The 21,623-nt window shown below is 36.9% G+C and overlaps 1 protein-coding gene across 3 annotated transcripts in view; it reads right to left on the reverse strand.

Annotated features, from left to right (window-relative positions):
* The window catches only part of Mpp7 (MAGUK p55 scaffold protein 7), a 188,184-nt gene that overhangs the window by 38,950 nt on the left and 127,611 nt on the right, over nucleotides 1-21,623 (reverse strand). For all 3 annotated transcript variants that reach the window (XM_090319105.1, XM_090319103.1, XM_090319102.1), the window contains exon 12: nucleotides 6,771-6,941. In XM_090319105.1, coding sequence (XP_090175231.1) covers nucleotides 6,771-6,941 — 171 coding nt within the window. The remainder of the gene's footprint in view (nucleotides 1-6,770; nucleotides 6,942-21,623) is intronic.

A 21,623-nucleotide genomic window follows, 5' to 3' on the forward strand; every position in this document is an offset into this window, starting at 1 on the left:
CTTCTACTTCATCTGTAGCAAGAATATAATAACATCAGAACACAAATAGATGTGCTCGAGCTAAATCCTAGCTACTCAGGAGGCTCAGTAAGAATCCCGGTTCAAAGCCTGTCCAGGCAGGAAAGTGCTTGAGACTCCTATTTTCCAATTAACCACCAGAAAACCAGAAGTGGTACTGAGGCTCAAGTGGTAGAGCATTATAGCCTTGAATAAAAAGAGGTCAGGGACAGGCCCTAGGCCCGGAGTGCAAGCCTCAGGACCAGCACAAAACCAAAACAAAAGACCAACACACAACCTTCCTCATCTTCCTTAGCCATGTAGTGGCTCAGAATTTGAATCATTCACTGGCTTTCCGGGATATTGACCAAGACTCATCACATCTCCTGTTGTACTCTCCTTCCCTTTAAATCGTTTCTCTTTAATTTCCTTTGTAGTGCACACTCCCCTCTAGCTATCCTATAGATACATGGCTTTCTCATTCATACTCAACTTATTATAAATATGTTCTTGCTCTATCTTCTCCTACTGCAAAGTAAGCAGCTTGAGGATAAAAATGTCTGAGCTAGTCACTAATGACCGGATGTATTCAGAACACTGTGTGGTATTCAGTACTCCATAAAAACCAGCTGAATGACAGAACCATGATTTATGTCCAGAAATTAAGCCTAATATAAATAAGGTAGATCTATGACATAAAAAGTCAACTGTGTTTCTACTAAAGATCATATTTGCCTTTTCTATACAAGAATTATAATTTTAAAGCCATTATACACTCATAAATTTGACCATAACTTTTTGGTTTTTTTTATGCTTATCTCTATAAACTCTTTGGGAGTCCAGTTTCTACAGTCCTTCCATCGACGATCAGAAAAAGCAATGGGAATTCTAAGACATTAACACTGGCATTCTGTTTTGAGAGCATACTTTCTTCTCTGCTTTAGGAGAAGGACTTAGTGTTATGCCACCATTTTATAGAAAAATGATGACATTTTTATAAACATCTATTTATTCAACCATGTCTATAAAGCGTCTTCAGGCAGCATGTGGGTTTCAGCACAAGGGAAGAAGGAATAGAACTTAAAGCTCAAACTGCCATGTGAAATACACAGAAAGATTTATTATTAGTTTCCTCACGCCTCATAACCACAGAGAACAAGTCACAAATTGTCCACACACTGAATTTTTTTCCTCTCATTTTGGTTTAAGCCACACAAAGTGCTTTAGTGTGTGCGTTTTTTTTCTTTTTTTTAAAGAAAACACCAAAGCTTTCTTTTGCTCCTTCCCTTTTCCCCTCCTCATGTTATTGGACTTTATTACTTTACTCTGAAAAAAGTCAGGTTTCACTAGAGATACAAATTGTTATAAAGGAAACTGTACTAAAATGTTTGACATTTGGTTTTTAACACTTCTCAATTACTTTTAAACATAAAAACAAAGGAGCTTAACAGGAATGGTCACAAAGAAATTTAGTGGTTCTGGAACAATACATTCATGAAATAAAGGAAAAATGAAATGTTTCTGATCAAAACTCAGAGTCCTCTGATGTCCTATATTTTGCTATAGTAACACCTTGGTCTCTTTAGTTCTTGAACACCAGATCCAAGAATTTTAAAAAAATCATGTAAGATTATGGTAATAATATAGGGAAAATAATACTCTGTACCTTCCCAGAAGGGTTTCTCTAATAGGTTCAAGGCCAGAATCATTTCTCCCAATGTCTCTGACAGGGGAAAGACAGTGGGACTGAAAGAATGCCAGGAGGTTTGAGTTCCCTCCATTCCCCTATCCACATTGCAGAGGCCAAGCAAATATATCTTAAGTAGATGTTTTTTCTCCTTCTTTACCATCATAAGAAGTAAACATTTCACTCAAGAGCAATCTAGAATTTCCAAAGTATGTGTCTGGTGCTTGCCTCATTCCTTCAGGTTATAAAATTGCTCAATAATCTGACTTCTGTGGTTTGAAAACTAAGGTTCAAAACCAGAAGTCAGCTACTCATAATCGAATACCATATTTTAAAACAATATATAACTTCTTTCTGAAAACCTTAATAAAAATGCTATGAATTTGTCTGAGTCTTTAAATAGATTGTTTAACCTTCAAAACAAACCTAGAAGGCTCTTATAACGTCTGTCAGATGAAGAAGCTGAAGTCCAAAGCAATATGGATGGTATAGAAGTTCTGCTGCCTACAAAAGGGGAGACTAGAACTGGGGTTCCACCCATGGGCCCACATGGTCCATTCTTAGTTTGTACATTCCCCTGCCAAAAACCATGTCCACAAAGGCAATTTTCCAGACTACAAAGCTGAAACTTGTAGGGCATCAAGTGTGTCATGTGAGCAAGGCACTGGTGTTCATGTCTGTCCCTCTAGCTACTCAGGAAGCTGAGATCTGAGGATTGTGGCTCAAAGCCATCCCCAGCAGGAAAGTTCGTGAGATTAACCTGCAAAACGCCATAAATGAAGGCATGGTTCAAAAGGTACAGCAGCAAAATAGCTTAAGGACAACAACCAGGCTCTAAGTGAGAACCCCTGTGATGACCTACAAAAAGAAGTGCCATATGTACAAGCAGAAAGGTTTTCTGAGAAGTTACTATACATATGAAAACAAATGCCATGAAACATTCCTGGAAGACAGGTAAAACCTCTCAGGGCTGTCCACAACTTTCCACTCTGACATGTCGTTCTGTCCAGATGGGCACTGAGAAGAAGGGAATGGAAGAACACATGTTAACATTCAGTCAGTAGCCCCACGGGTAGGCTTTTCCAAGCCTCCAGCTGTCCAGGCCTTCTTGATTCAGGCATGTTACAAATCTTCCCTTAACTAGAAACATTCCTGAGCAGTTTGCTTCAACATAACATGTGTTCGTCATTCTCTGCTTTTCCTAGACAGACATAAGATATATTCTGTTCCCCTGGGTAGCATATATAATCTGATATGACAAACGGAATAAGCTTAATAGTCTCCATTATGTCCATTTGGTTAGAATACAATTGTTATCAATGAAAGAAATACAGCATCTTATCAGCAATCGCTACAAAATGGGCAGTTTAGGAACTTCAAGTGTTTCAAATTGTAAGTTGTTTTCTCTGTACAATCTTCAGAATATAGGCTAAACATGATTACAAATCAGTTGACCAAAACATAAATCAAACCTAAAATGTAGATTAAAATGAAAACAAAGTTAAAATAATTTGCATAGTTCACAACTACCAATCAAAGAGGTTAATGGTAACCCAATTTACTAAAGCCAAGCGACAAGGCTGCCCCTGTGTGCAGGGGGCTAGTACTCACTTGAATTAGGACCCGTAGGAAGAGGTGAAAAGCACAGTGCCTTTTGTAACCAATGGGGCCAGCAGCATGGCATTATGGGAATCACTGTTTAAACTCTCGAGCCTCTTATTTTAGGGCATCAGCTCAGGAACTTTATTAACAAGCCCTTTGTGATGGAATGCAAATTCATGTCTGAGAAGGCCTGTACTAGAAGAGAAGGGTCAGAGCTGTCCCTTCTGTGTATTCGTCAAGATTTGGGCAGGGAGCATGGTTTAGTGGTAGTGTTCATCTAGCATGCACAAAGCCCTGGATTTGATTTCTCAGGACCACATACACACAAAAAGCCAGAAGTGGTGCTGCGGTTTAAGTGGTACAGTGCTAGCCTTGAGAAAGTCCAAGGACAGTGCAATAGAAAAAAAAAAAACCTAGTAAGAATACTCTCTCCATTCTGAAGACAGAGAAAATCATTCCACTATGCCTAATTCTTGGAAGTGTCTGGGGGAATGAAGCCTGGAGGGATGTAGAAAATGTGAGCAGATTGCAGAGACAAAGATCAAGAAATGCAGGCTGGGATCCCTGAGCTCACTGGCAAACTATAAAGTCAAGGGTGGTAAAACAGGAATAATGTAGAGCGGATGAAGATTGAGTAGAGAATGAATACTAAGGAAAAGAGAGGAGAGCCCAGACAACTTGAACCAAACTGGAAGTTTCTGTGGAAATATCTCAGGGCATCCTTTAATGATGCATTCATTAGGTAGACTCAGATCTAAACTTTTACAAACAAAGATGTGTTATTTGTTAGGAAAATGAATGGCTAGATCCTAAACCAAAGAAAAAAAGCAGGAAAACAAAACAAAACAAAACAAAAACAGATCTAGCAGGACCTTGTTTAAAGACTGGAAGATGTATTATACAATGAGATGAGAAAGAAGGTTCTAGTCTCTAAGGCCCTGAGGCTGATTCAGCTCTGTAGCTTAGCAGTCTTGGGGTCTTAGACAACTTACATGTCTCTGCTTCAATTTCCCTGTGAGTAAAAGTTATATCAAAAGGTATTTACCACACATTTGCAGTGAAGAGTGGAAGGAATCAAAGCCTTTAGACATTGTTACTATGTTTACACACAGACACATGGAACTATTTTCTAGGCACAGAGAAGAGCTGAACATACATGAATGAGGAGGTACACACTCTTCTAAAAAAGGCATATTTGAATTCCCTTGAGATATGCAAAAATGTATTTAATTAGCAAGGCACAACATTAATATTTGATGTGTCACCAGAAGATGTGAGACAGTGAATTATTTCCTGCGAATCACCACCACCACCTGCTTCAGCTTTGCAATTTTTTTTTTCTCTTCGGGAAATGGGGTGAGTTCTTACCTTCCCATTTATTCTCATCCTTGTAACTGTCATGATGAGTTTAGGAAGGAACAATTAGTAAGAAACATCCCATACCTTTATTCTAAATTCCCTATTTCTTTGGCTTAGATCCTAGAAGCTGACATAGACACATGCTTATTCATTTGCTTGGTGCGAGTAGTGGGGCTTGAATTTAGGCACTATCCTTCAGCCTTTTCTCTCAAGGCTAGTGTCACAGCCCCGCTGCTGGCTTTCTGGTGGAGTGAAGAATATCACAGACTTTCCTGCCTTCTAACTGTGATTTTCAGATCTCAGCCTCCTGAGTGGGTAGTATTTTTCTGATTGTAATGAGCCACTGGTACCCAAACACCCAGCACATTTTGAAAGAAGCACAACCAGAGAGGATGAAGGAATCAGGGCAGTGAATGACCATGTCTGTGAAGATGAGACTCCATTCATTCTAGAATGTTGATGTGTGTGGCCAACCAACCAGTGCTGTGACAATACCACATGCAAGGACTGTCAACTTCAAAGCCCTTCTGTTAATGGACTCTCCAGCTTGAAGTCCTTGAGAATGCTGCTGTAATGACTCGCTGCACTGAAGGTCTAAATGTCACTTAAAGCTTACACCATGGGTGCTGACGGAAGTTAAGTTCAACAAAATCCGCATTACACATAAAAACAGTCATTTCTATTACGTATTCTGCCTGACATACTGCACAAATCTGTGTTGACTAGTGTCCTTCCTAACAGCAATTCTATCAATATGCCACAAACATTCTTTAGAACTATCTTAAAGGTCTCTGTCTTAATGGTTCATAGTAACCATTGCCCTAAAGTAAAACAGCATTGTGTTCATTTCTTAGAAATTCAGGGCCAAAGAGGTCACGCAATATAGTGAAGATTCATAGATGGTAATACACTGAGCTAAACTCACACAGTCTAACTCAACGTCCCAGCATTGGTTTACTCTGGGCTCTAAGATTTATTTTTTTATTTTATTTTTATCTATCTATCTATCTATCTATCTATCTATCTATCTATCTATCTATCTATCTATCTATCTATTTATTTATTGCCAGTCCTGGGCTTAAGCTCAGGGCCTGAAAACTGTCCTTGGATTCTTTCTCAAGGCTAGAACTCCACCACTTGAGCCTCAACACCACTTTTTCTAAGTATGTGGTACCAAGGAATCGAACCCAGGTCTTTGTGCATACTAGGCAAGCACGCTACCACTAGGCCAAACTCCCAGCCCAAGGCTCTAAGATTTAAATGAATGAAGCTTTAATTTCCCAGTTCCCTTTCAAAGGAATTTTAAGCCTACTTGCCATGTCTTCTAACTAGCATGAAAATTAGAAAACATATTATGATTATTAACCTGATTTGTGACTTTTTTTTTTAGTTTCTACTATAGTTTATTTTGAAAATTTTTATCTATTTGTGTATTCCTAAATAAAGACTCTTTAATATCAACCAATCTGGATGAGCAGAATAGTGGCTTTAACGTCTTAATTAAAAATATTTTATCATCTTTAATAGTCTTTTACCATAATATAATTTATCATAATTATAATAATTTTTATCATCTTTAAGTAGATACAGAGGAGCTTCCTTTCACCAAAGCAGTTTATAAATACAGCACATCTTGATCAATGTCATCCCTCTCAACATTCTCACCTACCACCTCTCCCTTCCCTCTCATTTAAAAAAGTTTAGGCTATGTATTCAATTTTCTGCCATTTGGCGAAGCAGTTTATATATACACTGCCTCTTAATCTGGGTCATCACCTCAAAGTCTTTACCCGCCCATCAACATACCCATTCCCTTATTCTCAATTCTGGACTTAATAAAACAAATTGTCATGGGGAACACTGAATACTCTGAGACTCTTTATTTCCAATTAACCAGCAAAAGCAGGAAGTGGAGGTGTGGCTTAAGTGGGAGAGTGCTAGCCTTGAACTTGGACTCTAAGTTCAAGCTCCACTAGCGGCACAGACACACAAAAGTCTCTCAAGACTAAGCAGAAAATTCAAGATGGGAGAATTTTTAGTTTGAAAATTCAGCTACAATGCGCTTCATAGTTAAATTCTTACTATATCACTTACATCCTCAAAATCACAAACATCACAAACTTACCAACCAAAACAACCAGCCTGTATTTGTCATTCATCTGTCGCTGATATGGTGTCACTTCTTCATATGTGGGCACATCAGCTGTATCATACTGATCACTCTTCTTGCACTCATACATGGATTTGTTCGTTTTCTTATCTTTTCTGCTAAGACGGAAACTTCTTCTAAAGCCAGCTGCAAATAAATAATACATATGCTTTAGTAATAGCTAAACATTAAAACTCCCAAAAAGACCCTTCAAGGTTGTGTTAAGGATGCAGCTCAGTAGAATGAGTTCAAAGACCTGGCTTCCATCCCCGGCACCAGAAAACACATAAACCAAACTTAAGAAATGCTTCCAATTTGGATCCGATTATATTCACAACAGTGACACAAGTGCCAGTGGCAAAAGGGGGAAAAATGTACACACAATCTCATTTATATGGTAATTTAAGAGGAATTAGTTAAATGAGATTGTGTGTGCATTTTCCCCTTTTTTCTCATGTGAAAAGACTACACAGAGTTCAGAGGCTAGCTGGGTGAAACTACTTCTGCAGATACCAAATCCCTGGTTTATGAAATTAAAGCTGGGTGTTGGTGGTTCATGCTTGGAATCCTAGGATCATAGTCAATAGTCAGACAAGTCGGAGAGACTCTTATCTTCAGTTTCCTACCCAAAACAAAGTGGAAATGTGGCTCAAGTGGTGAAACACCAGACTTGAGTGAACAAGCTAAGGGAGAGCCCCAGTTCAGACACACAACCTAATGAAAAATGTAAGTTTAAAAAAAGCAACAGAAAAATCTACTACTATACCTGTGTCACCTTTTCTCTAGGAATGAATGCATTTTATTTTTGTCACCAAGGTAAAAGATCATCTTTCCCTTCCATCTTTACTATGTTTTCCTCTACATACATGAGTGCTGTGTTTATATACCACATCTTATACACACACACATATGCACATATACACACAGCTCTACACACATACAATCACAAAACACACACATATATGTACACACAGCATAGGAAAATAAAGCCAATACCATGACAAAAACAAAGGACAAAACAAAAGATATAAAAATCCATACTCTTTGTGGTTATTTTTCAGACAAAAACTAAAACCAAAACAACAAAAAACCCCTGATATTTCCTGAACTCTGTCCTGAGTACTCAAAGGTGACAGTATACCTATAATTTGACAGTAAAAGATTAGTAATTTTCAAACTGAAGGAAAACAGTACGTTATATTGTCAGGGCACATTCTTAAGACTATGCTTTACCAAGACTAAATCCTGGCAGGAAAAGAGGGTTAATATTTTCTTGCCTTCTGGTTTTACTTGATTTACTTACTAAAAAGGAACTCACCCACTGTAGTTATAGCAATAGGTATGCCCCCACTGTATCCAGTTATAGGTTGAGATGGGATTTCAAGACCCTTTTGCCTAGACTGGCCTTGAATTACTCTACTGGCACGTGGCTATGTTTCCACTGAAGTCCCATTAGTCTTTTCCATCCTACTCATTTCTGAGCAGGCCTCTCTGCTATCATCTCTGCTCTGCAAGGGAATCATCTCTGCATAAGTGGGTTTGTCCTCCTGTGAAGGAAGCAATAATGGACTTAATTCTTTTTTTTCATCATTTCTCAAAGTGTGGATGGACGACCACAGTCCATGTAGGCAACAGTGACCTCTCATTTATGAATAAACATATCCTTCTACTGCAAATAAGTAAACAAAAATAATAAACAGAGACCTGGGTTTGGAGTTATAATTCAGAGTATAATGCCATTAAGGAAGGAAAGAAGGAAGCAATAGAGAGATGGAGGAAAAGGGAAAAAGGAAAGACGAAGTGAGGGAGAGAAGGGAGGAAGGGAGGGAGGGAGAGAAAGAGGGAGGAAAAGGAAAGAGGGTAGCAGATGGGAAGAAAGGGAGAGAGGGAGGGAGGGAAACAAAGAGTAAAATAAAACATTTTTTAAAAGAATTAAAGAAGGGGCTGGGAGTTTGGCCTAGTGGTAGAGTGCTTGCCTAGCATGCACGAAGACCCAGGTTTGATTCCTCAGTACTCCATACATAGAAAAAGCCAGAAGTGGTGCTGTGGCTCAAGTGGTAGAGCTCCAGCCTTGAGAAAACCCAAGGATAGTGCTCAGGCCCTGAGTTCATGCCCCATGGTTGGCCAAACTTAGCTGAAAGTACACATTTTAACTGCAAAGGGACCCCTTGAAGCTGTTTTTAATTGGAAATAGACTAAAGTCTATTTTCCTATGCGTACTTATTCAAATCACTGAGAAGTTCATTAGGACAAATGCAGGAGGCTAGACTGATCCTGTTCAATGCTTCCCCCACCTGTTATAAATGTCTATCTTCAAACTGTTCAGGACATCATTGTTTCAAAAGGGCATTGTGTGTTTTGGGGGTTTGGGTGTGGAGAGGGGCTAAGTTGCTGGTACTAAGGCTCTGAGGGCCTCTGTTCTCATTCAGCTTTTTTCACTCTAGATTGGCACTCCATCTAAGCTTTACCTTCATTTCTTTCTTTGTCATGATTATTGGAGATAAGAGTTTCAAGGACTTTCCTGGCCCAGGCTGGCTTCAAGCCAGGATCCTCAACCTCCTGAGTAGATGTGAGCCGCTGGCACTGGGCTAAGTATTCCAAATCACTTCTTTAACATAGTGATGTCACAAGTAAAAAGTTGTATATCATTGTTTTTCAAGTGGGTATGCAGTTGTATAAGTTGTATTTGCACGTCTATTTCTCCTGTTACTGTATTCAACCATACACAAACATATTTCGATTAGGACCTTCATAAATCCAATATACTTCTGTGTTTATTAAGTCATGAGCTGTTTGCCCTAAGTACCTCATTTTCCTTTTAGCTTTAAATCAACTGTGAAGAAGTTTAAAAGTTTGAATGTCTAACTTCCCTCACTTTTGATTTCTTCTATTGTTGTAGTAGCTTTCTTATACTTAGGGCTGATTAGATAATACTTAAGTATGTTTAAACTTTAAAAATGGGTTTCATGGAATGGACCTCTAGGATATTGAAACAAAAGCCATATAATGAATGATTGCTGTCCTTAATGTGCTATGTTATCTCATCTCTTTTGCTGTTCCTTTGTTATCTCATATTGACACAACATCTCACTTTGTTATCTGATATATTGGATACATTTGTATTTGGTTACTTGAAATTGGACAGGGAAGGGGGGGAAAACCAAAAAAGGGTGGGGGGGAGGGTAATAGGACCAAGACATGTGGAAGGGTATCAATGTATGTGAATTAATGCACCTTCTATCTGGCAAATATCATGTTACCCTTTTATTAAATACAATAAAAAAATAAATAAAAACTAAAAAAAAAATGGGTTTCATGGCTTTACACATAAGGCTTTATTTATGTCTTCTAGAATGATGCAGGTATAATTATGAGTTCAAGCCTTTGCAGTATGGCTGCCACTTTATATTTTTCTAAATGAACCAAAGGTCCCAGAAATATTGAATAATATTTTTAGTACTTTATATTGATATATCTGCACTGAAGTATCAGATTATTATATCACCATGGGGATGTTGTGGGGGGGGGGAGTGATAGTGGGAGAAAATCGAAGGAGTAGGTAACAATGTTTGACAAGAAATGCACTCATTATCTTACTTATGCAACTGTAACCCTCTGTACAACACCTTTTCAACAAAATAATTTTAAAAAAAAGGACAGATTGAACAGAAAAAGTTTGTGGGACTCTTATCTCCAATTAGCTGGCAGAAAGCCAGAAGTGAAGCGAAGGCATGCCCCAAATGGCAGAGCAACAGCACTGAGCAAAAAGCACCATTTGTGGCACCACAAAAGAAAATGAATGTCAATACTGGCAGGAAGAAGATGAGTGGAGGGAAAGGGAGGAGAGGGAAGGAAAGAGGAGAGGAAAGGATGGGAACGCAAACATTATTCTCAAATCCTTGCAATTCAGGTTCTCTTATCGAATAGGATCACAAATAGAAACTAGATATTTGTAAGCTCTAATGGTTTGAGTTAATTTTTTCTTAAAATAACAAACTTGAATAGTGATGAGTTGGTGATTTTTCAAAACAATTTCATTACATTACCGTTGTAGACCATATAGAGAAAACTGAGTCTATTGTTTGCAAATACAATTTAAGAGTCATGTACCAGGGGCCAGGAGATTGGCCTAGTGGTAGAGTGCTTGCCTAGCATGCATAAAGACCCAGGTTTGATTCTTTGGTAACATATACATAGAAAAAAGCTGGAAGTGGTGCTGTGGCTCAAATGGTAGAACTCTAGCTTTGAGAAGGCCCAAGGGCAATGCTCAGGTCCTGAGCTGAAGGCCCAGAACTGCCGCACGCCCTCCCCCCTAAAAAAAAAACATCTTGGAAGCAACCAAGGTACAAAAACTATGGAAATACTTAAATTATAATTATGAAACTTCTTTTAAAATGAGATTACTGTAAAACTATTAAAGTTATAAATGTATATGGCACCATTAAAGTATATTGATACAATAATAAACAGAAAAGTTGGATGGGATACAATAGTTAACACTACGAGTTTTATGATGTTTCGTTCATAGAAAAAAAGGTATGGATACATGAATATAGAAAGCAATGCTTAAAAACCAGTAGTTGTATTAGGTAGGAAGAGTAAAACCCAGAGTTCATAATGAATGAACAACAAAACAAAATCCAGCATAGGTAAATATACTCATGTGGTTAACATAAGACACAAAATATATTCCACAGAAGGGATTAAGTAATTAGTCAAGTTTTCCACATTTGTGCCACTAATAAATTCAAATAGAAAGAAAAGAAAGTAAAAAACAACAGAAAACTATATAAATTAGAATATGCTATAAGAAAAAGATAGAAAACCAGAAATCTCACCTGCAAAGGGAAAGAAGAAAGGGAGGGAGGGAGGGAAGAGAGAAGGTTAGTTTGCTTTGAAAACTAATAAAACTGATATGAAATCTTATTACTATTTCTTTTTACCAGTCCTGGGGCTTGAACTCAGGGCCTGGGCACTGTCCTTGAGCTTTCTCAAGGCTAGCGCTCTACCACTTGAACCACAGCACCAATTTTAGCGTTTTCTGTGTAGGTACACCAAAGATTGAACACAGGGCTTCGTGCATGCTAGGCAAGCACTCTACCACTAGGCCACATTCCCAGCCATCAAATAAAAATCACAAATAATCATATTCTTTTTCTTCCACAAATAATAACTTTAATATCAATACAAGGATCTAGAAATATACAATACAATGTAATATACAATTAACTAGAAACTATCCTGATACTGTGATCTTCAAGGCATTTTTATTAAAAGCATAATTATTTAATTAACAAACAGCAGGAATACCAAAGGCCCTAAACAAAGCAAACATCGCCACCATGAGAGCCTCAAGAATCACAGGAGTGAGCACAGGAAAGACCTTGGCTTTCTGTAACTCAGAGAAAATAAACACTAAGCCATTATATCACCACCTAAAATGTTTTAGAGGGGACAGTTTCAATATTTGATTACATTTCTTTTATATAAACCAACCTGGCTTAATAACATCAGATATTATGCATCGCTAATGTTTAAACAAGATTTTAGTATGTTTAAGTTTCATAGATGTTTATAGTATTGGGAAAGAAGTCTGAGTAAAATTTTCTTGCATCATGACAGAGCAAATACAGGTCAGAGGCACCTCAAGAACAAGGGAGTTATGGAAGAATTCACTCTAAATTTTCTAGTTAAAAAAAAGATTTTTATATGATGCAGACACATTGAATTAAACCACTTAACTTCTTAGGACAATATGAGAGTAAAACATTTTAGTTCTTTTTTCTTCTTTTTAAACTATTTTAAAATGCAGATCCCAGTGGGTTTCTTTGTTTTTCTAATTGGAAGGACTGACAAAAAAACGTTGCATGAAAATTATTTACTGCATCCTAAAAATCGGAACTAGAAAAATATTTAAATAGCAATTAACTATTTGATTAAAATTTAGTTAACAATCGACCAGGCAAATATCCTTATTACAAAAAAGATAAAAATTTACTATAAAGGATCTTTTTAAGAGGTGAGAGGAAATGAGAGATGCACTGACAATGATGAAAATGCTACCCATTCACAAACTGACACTGTACAATTACTTAAAAGAGAATTTTAAAAATACGACATTAATAAAAACTAAACAGCTGGAAATTACTACTATATAATGTTCAGGCTAGCTTCTGGACAATAAAATCAGCAAATATTTCTATCACTATAGCATTTTAATACAATGCCAATGCTGTTATAATGATGGAAATTATCACAAATATTAAAATCTTGAGGTAACATAATTTTAATACAAAATGCTACTGAAAAAAAAGGTTCCATAATGTATTAGTCATCAAATAGATAATGCAGGATAATAAAAAAAATGCTTGAAGGGATAGGTAAAAATCGAGGAGATTTAACCTGAGAAGATAGTGCTAAAACTAATTTGTGTACCTTAGGGAAACAGAAAAACACTCGACGTTGGAAAAGAAATTACCAAAGAAACAGCATCATAATTCTAGTAACTAGCGATAAATATGCTAATTTTGTACAAAGGAAGGACAGGCTTTGAACAAATGGAAAGAGAATTTGTATGTGGAGAATCCAGGCTCAGGTTCCTCTCTAAGAAAAAAAATAAACGATCAGGCCTTTAAACACCCTGTGAATCATTTAACTCAGCTCACACTAACACTAAATTTCCAAGAAAAAAATTAGTAATATATATCTTTAAAAATTTTTCCTTATCCTTGGGGTAAGGGGAGGGAAATGGGGACCAAAACATGAGAAAAGGTATCAATGTTTGTGAAGTAATGCACCTCTGTCTGGTAAATATAATGTAACCTTTTAATTACAATAAAAATTATATGGAAAAATTATATGACAATTTACTTTTGTACGATTTAATTTTAAGGCATAGCAAAGCGGCAACACAACAGAAAAACAGTACAAGAATTTAGTTTTCTTCCGGCAGCTATTAAGAAAATGAATTCTTGTTTTATGCTTTTAAAAAATAAGAATATTCATATGCACAGACAAAATTACATAAAACACAATTCTGAATGGGGTGGGGGTTGTGGTGGAAACTGGACTAAAATTTTTTTTTTCATACTGAGTCCACGCATGCAACCTAGAATTCTCCAAACAGAAACAGTTTCTTTTGGTCAGAAAGCTATTTCAAGTACTATTCCAGACTTGTCGAGATTATATAGTGCTGTATTTTATTCAACAAAGAACTTACACCACTTTTGGAAAAATGTTTCTAATACTCTCTTGGTAAACATTCTAGATTTTTGAAAAATATTCAGGCAGTATATTTAGGTATAGCTGTGATTATCTATCTTACTAAGTGACTGGATCCTAAAGAGAAATATTTATTGAGGCTTGCTGAGGTTCAGTGGAGAAAGTAAAGAAAAAAAAATAACCTTAGGGAAAACAGGGCAACAGAGGTGGTTAATAATAATGCAAAAGAAGTCACAGGAAGCAGGCACTGAAATTTTTGTTGTTGTTTAACTTTAGGCTGAACATGAATTAAATAGATAAAACAGTCTTAGTATCCATAAGTTGCAAAACTGATCTTGTTTTTCAGGAATGCATGAAACACTCCAGCAAGGCCAGACGTGGAGAAAAATTGATTTTTCAGGAAACTTCTTCAAGGAAGTATGTTAGAAAACAGATGCTTGATAAGCAGTACTTAGTGAGTTGATTATAACAAGATTTTTTATAATGTATTAACCAGTGGAAAACAATTCTGTTTTACCAATGCTATGAACTGTTTTGTTATGCAAAAGAGAAAGAGAGAGAGAGAGAGAGAGAGAGAGAGAGAGAGAGAGAGAGAGAGAGAGAGAGAGAATCGTAAAAGCTGTTTCATTATTGAAAAGCAATTGTATTTTTGTGTGTGAGTGAGTGCTGGTAATGGGGCTTGAACTCAGGGCTTCATGCTCTCATTTTGACTTTTCCTGCTCAAGGCAGGAGCTTTCCTACTTGAGCCACATTTCTACTTCCAGCAATTACATTGTGCAAGTCAAAACAAACATGTACACTAAAAGCACATGAATTTCCATACCATTCACCACGCCAAATTCAAGAGCCTATGAGACAGGAATTGATCCTAATAATTCATATATATAAATATGTACATGTGTTTCATTCCATATATCTTATAAAGGATGACTTTTATATAAAGCCAGATCTTGACTTCAACTTTAAAAGAGACAATTTCCTCTGGTTAATACTACAGAAAAGGGATAGTCTTTGAAATTATAGTTACTTAAATATTCTAAAATACTTAAAGACTGTTATACATTCCTAATGTAGGTAGATTTTTTTTTCCCTCCAGTTCTGTGGCTTGAACTCAGGGCCTGAGCACTGTTTTGGGCTTACTCAAGGTCAGAGCTCCACCAGTTGAGTCACAGCATCATTTCTAGCTTTTTTCTCTGTATGTGGTACTGAGGAATTGAACCCAGGTCTTCATGTGTGCTAGGCAGACACTCTACCACTAGGCCACACTCTCGGCCCCATGTACGTAGATCTTTGCATTTTTCAAAGTTAGCTGTTCTAAACTGCACTCTTCCTTCATTTTACTTTATTAGTCTGATTGTTAAAGATGATTGCCAACTGAGCCAAATTATGATTTTTGTGTTTTATTTCTTCTGATTTTTTCAAATATAATACATTACACTATTAGCCATCTTTCCTATGAGAAAAAAAGATTCAGACATTTTGATTTAATGCAAGATTTCATATGTATGAGTAGGAATACTCTGCTTTGAGGATTTACAGATTAAAATGTGTTTCCTTGCTGTCTGATGTTAAACATCTCCAATAAATAAACACAGCTGAAATTTTTAAAAATATATTTACAGAATATGACCAATGTATGTTCATGTTATTATAAATGCTTTATCTAGTAAAACAGCCAAGTCTTCTTTTTTGGGGGGATGGAAAAATAAGCTAACTGGTAAGAAGTTAGCTTTGCTATACATAAGTATGAATTATTTCTCATTATTAGTGAAGCCTTATTAAATATAGTTTCCATGTACCATTGTTACAAAAATTCATATATTATGATTTGAGTATCACCATATGAACAGTATGCTATAATGGTATCTCTTTCAAAAGTTGTCACCTTAGATCAATTTGATTTTCAGAAATATAATATTTTAAGAGTTAAAAGTAATTTAGATGCTATTTAGGACTTGACTTAAGGCACTTCAAAGAAACTGAACATAATAAAGTATCTTCTCTGAGTTGTGGGCTCCATCTTGGTTGTGGCTGTACAGAAGATCCTAGGGAAGATTCTAGGAGTATTATCTAAGGATATTCTGACTGGAGGCTAGGGCACTTTTATTTTTCCTTTTCTGAAGAGACAAGAGGCACAGAAGTGGGTAACCAGCAAAACTTAGGTCCTAGAGTAGGCAACAGCTTGAAAAATTCTTTTCACTAATTCTTACAAGATTGCCTCATGAGGCCGAATTTCTTAGTTGTTTTCCAGAACTGTCGTAGCAGATAAGCATGGCATGTGTGTACGAGAGGCTTAAGACTGTCCTGTGTATGCAGATGTTTTTCAAAATCATGGGACTAAAATGTACCTAAGGCAGAATCTGTTGGAGCTGGATGCATCCCAGGGTACCATGCTGCTCTACATGACATGTGCTAAATGGGTCATCATGGGCAGTCCTCTTCCATTTTGTTGTCTTGTGGAATTAATCATTAATTACGTTACTACAGGTACTGGGGCTGGAAGAGCTGGGGCACAATTATTTAGTTTTTTGTTCAAGGCTGGTATTCTACCATTTTAGTCATACCTCCACTTCTGAATTTTTGCTGGTTAATTGGAGATGAGTCTTAGGGATTTTCTTGCCCAGGCTAGCTCTGAACCACAATCCTCAGATCTCAGCCTCTGGGGTAGCTAGAAACTGGCTCAACTTGTACCATTTAAATCTCTCATTTTAGTAAGAAAAATAGTTGATGTGGGAAACATTAAGTCACCAGTGGGGAATATTTTTTTCCTTCAATGAAACAATCCTTAAAAACATTATGGGAACCTGGGACTAGTAACTCACTCTAGTTATTCCGGAAGCTGAAATCTTAAGACTACAGTTGGAAACCAGCTTGGGTAGAAAAGTTGAGAGAGAGGTGGGGGTTGGGGGAGACCAGAATGTCATATCCTTGAGCAAAAGAAATTCAGGGACAGTGCCCAGACTCAAGAGTTCAAGGCCCTACCCCCAGAACTAGCACACATACAAAAAGTATTATGGAATGAAGTGCTGATTAATTTTAGGCATCAAGTTGGTTATAACAGGAAGAAAGGATGCATGGTGCAGTTTGGAACTGGATTGTCTTCTAAAGCGTCCCTCAGAATAGCTCTATTGAAAGACAGCTCCTGAGGATATGAAGCTAACAGGGAGAAAGTTTGGAATATGCACTCTAAAGGGATCCTGATCTTTTCCTCTTTCTTTCAGTATTGAGCATGAGGTGAATGGATTTTCTACACACAGCCATCACAGCCCAGACAAACTTTTTCTCTTATTATCTCTATATTTGTTAGAGTGACAGAAAGCCGACACGCATATATTAAATTATCTTGTTCACATTTTTCCTGTTTGCCACCATAATGTACAGGAAGAAAACTACTGTTTCTAAGACCAGAAGCTGTGTAGGGCCAACAGCTATACTGTAGAACCAGGTGTGCAAATTCAAAAGCCAGCCAGATAGGGAAAAAAAATCCTACAATACAATCTGATAAAAACAATGTATTTATACTACTTTCAGTTCTTAAGCAACAGATGGCCTCATTTTTCTGACACCCTGTTGGTTACTGTTATTTACCCATAGGTTCTTCTGCCCAGCCAAGTTTTCAACAGTAATTCTCAGATCTCAGCTTTCTGAGTGGCTAGGATTATAGGTGTGAGCCACCATGCCCCAATGCTGATCACTTATTCACTTTTGCATTTAAATCCTATCTACCAATCACATTTATTTCATAAAATCCTTAAATGCTAAAAGAGATAAAGACAAAAAAATATTCTGTACAATTCTGTACATCAAGAGTGATGTTGAATGAAAAATCAGGAAAAAGCTTAATTAGTTAGATTATTGTGTAAGATTACTTAGCCTGCTGCATAAGATCTGCCATTATCAAGCCATCAAAACACACTTCTAGCCCTATCATCTCCCTATCACCCAAACTTAAATATGCCTTATGCTCTGTGACATTCACCCTCTTTGCACAGAGCTGCATTCACCTATCTCCCCACTGTGGACTAGAATTATCAGTGACTGTGGTACTAGCTCTGATGCCTAGTCTTCTAAGTTGACTCAGTCTATACAGGCTAGAGAGCACCACTTTCTCTGAATTACAGCATGATATGCAACATATAGGTAGCATATTGCACAAGCAATGCCATCAACATTTGATCCACAGAACAGAATCCCCACTTAGATTTAGGGGAGCAGCAGAATTATGCCCTAATGGCTGTGCATTTTGGGCACCCCTTCTGTACACCATCTCTCAGGTAACCTCCTCCTATATTGACTCTGACTTGGCCAAAAGACTTACATGATGTCAATAGCATTCAAAGACTAGAAACTGGTTTATCTTCTTGCAGTCTGGAACTCTGAAGCCCCTGTATTCACAGCTTACTGGAGGGTAAAACACCATGGGATATAGAAACAAATTCATCTAACTCCCCTAAACCCCGCCAGACACTAGCCAACACCCTAGAATGGAAAGTCACCAAGTTGACCCAGACCAGAAAAACCAGGGAGCCGACCATCATCCAGTGAGCTCCAGATATCTCTGCTTTTATTCTTAACAGCCTTTGGCATCTCCTATCTACACTTCTTTCCTTCCAATAGAAATTGAAGAGTTGATCCTAAGGCCTAAATTGTATCTGGGGCTGAATGTTAGTTATTTGGGCAACGTGGAAGTAGCAAATTATAAGAAAATATTAACTAAAACTCACATTAAGAATCAAAAAGTCATTCAGAAGCTTTGACCAATTCACATTAAACCATTCATTTAGAAAAACAAAACCATAGTTAGTTGAATAAAGTTATTTAGCACAGAGAGAATGCCTTTCCATCTTCCAACAAAAAACATACAAAGATTGAAAAGTATGCTGTCTAAATCAAAGCACATGAAGATGGCCTTTGGGTTAGCCCACTGAGCCTGTGTCATACAGAGGTACAAGCTGTCCCCTCTGAAGATAAGAGCATGCTACACAAATATCCTAATTTAGATAAAACAATGACTTTGAAGAAAGCAACAGAAAGAAAAGTATCCTCTTCCAAGACCATTGCTCACCTATATAGGTTCCACTGTGGTTAGCAGCATACTCAGAATCCTCTGGGTGAGAGCCAAAAGCATTCAGAACAAAAGCCAAGAAACAAAGCAGAATGGTTAGAAGCCCAGCCACAGATGCAAAAAATAAATCACTCAAAACAACTGTGTGAAGCATAGCAAAGAACAGCCCTCACAATGCCAAACTTAAACATAAAACACTTCGTTTTATATTTAAGTGTTAATGTTTGGAATCATCATGCAGTTGTTTTTTAAGCTTCTTCAGAGGTTCTCTGATGCAAGTCCAAAACAAAATTACTTTCAAACCCTGTCTGAAATATTTAAGCTTTCACAGTTAAGAAAGTTGTAGCACTTGATTTCCAGAGTAAAATTACTTTTGGAAATCAGGCTCTTTGGTAAGATGTAAAAGATAGCATGTATTTTTGCCTCATCGGATTAGATGAAGGGGTTAAGATTAAAAATACATCCTTCCTACTAGATATGTAGTGATTCCACGACAGAAAGCAATAAAAAGATAATATTCCCATTTCCATTTTTTAGAAGGAACAGATAAAATACATTTAAAAGAATGTAAGTAATAGAGTGTTTTATCATTTGGGGCCTCTAACATTCACGTAAGTACATGCCTAGAATAACCCAGAGTACCCAGAAATCAAACAGTTGCCAGGGAGATGGCATTTGTCTAACATGGGTGAGGACGTGGGTTCCATTCTAGCAACTGAAACAAGTTTATCAGCGTATTGAAGAACACTGTTTTCTTCCTTCACTTTTGTTTGGCACTACTGGCACAGATACAAATTCAATGTGTTATTTGTTTATATTCTGTATTTCTTCTCTATGAAGCAAAACAAAAGAAAAGGGATGTTTCTTCTCTCCGCCTGCCCCCAAACTCCAACCTCTGTGCTTGGACTGAAATGTCACAATGAAAGTAAAGATGTAAGTAAAGATCTTTCATGAACTGCTTGATATGTGCAATATAACCCTAAACTTACGTGTACCAAATAAAATTACTAGACTATGTCCGGAAACTTTTATACATGTACCTTTAATTTCCTCTGGGAAGCACAAAGAAAATGAGAAAGGAAATGGTTAGATGGGCAGAAAATACAATTAAAATTTAAAGATGTTGTATCCAAGAAAATAAAAATAAAATTCACCTACCACACTCAATTATTTCCTCATCTTAGAAATGCCAAAGGAAAGAGATAAACACATTTTAAATATATCAAAATTGTTAATCAACAAATAAATAGAATTTTGGTCTCTGCTTTAGTCTTGCTCTGTAAAGTATGTATTGGATTGTAGTTCTATTTTTCTCTAATGAATAGGAATGTTTTATTAATCATAAAGATGCCTTTCTCCAAATGTCTGCTCAAGTTTATGCTATTTTTTTTGCCAGTCCTGCGATTGAACTCAGGGCCTGAGCACTGTCCTTGGGCTTTTTTCCTCAAGACTAGTGCTCTACCATTTGAGCCACAACACCACTTTCAGCTTTTTCTATGTATGTGGTACTGAGGAATCAAACCTGGGTCATTGTACATGCTAGGCAAGCACACTACCACAAGGCCAAAGTCCCGGCCCCCTATTTTTTTCTAGTAGGTGTTATACTAATTTCTTATTATTTACAGAACTTATCTATACATTTGTAGAATGTGCAGTGGCCAAATAAATATAAGATCAATTTTATCTGAACAAAATAGTCTTCATGAATATTAAATGAAAAAAAGTAAAACAGTGATAATATCTTGCATATAATTTTATTTTTTCATAGATTGGTTTTGCTTGTAAATTAAGCTGTTCAAGGTATTGAAAAAATTCATTAAAAAAAGATAAACAATGTTCGACAAGTAATGTATCCACTACCTGATGAATGTAACTGTAACCCCCTATATATTATCCCGATAATAAAATACAATACAAAGATTTTTAAAACTTTTCTTATAAACAACAAATTCTGCCCATAAAATGTCTAAATTTCCTGTTAACAATATCTATCCTAACAAGGGTCAATTTAATGAGACACACCTATGAATCAGGAAAACCCTGGCTGTTTTTCATTATATTACTTTATTTAAAAATCCTAAATCATTTTAAAGTTACCAATAGGATAAAAACTAAAAGTTAGGTTTGAGATTGGGGATGTGGCTCAAGTGGTAGAGAACCAGCTCAACAAGTGCAAGACTCTGAGTTCAACCAAGGCAATAGCTGGGGGAGGGGCGGGGGAAACAGTCAAGACCAACAAGGAATAAAGAGTGAGAAAAAGTAGTGGCAATATAGTAAAACCGAAGCTTGAAACATGGTAGAAGTGATTTCCCAATGTGATCACCAGAGATTGAAAGGAAACGGTGGGAAGAGCTCTCCGCTTATTTATCTTCCCAAGCTAGACTGACCATCAGAAAATGGTTCAAAGACAGTATATAGAGTATATACCACTTCACTTTTACTCTTCAAATACCCATGGGTCTTTTAACTGCGTTGGTTCTGCTTGGCCAATATTAGCAAATAAGAGAAGTTATTAGTTTTCAGGTTTACAAAGTAAGTTCATT

Source organism: Megascapheus bottae, chromosome 26 (assembly GCF_031878675.1).
Source record: "Megascapheus bottae isolate mThoBot1 chromosome 26, mThoBot2.hap1, whole genome shotgun sequence".
In the NCBI taxonomy this organism is placed as follows: Eukaryota; Metazoa; Chordata; class Mammalia; order Rodentia; family Geomyidae; genus Megascapheus; species Megascapheus bottae.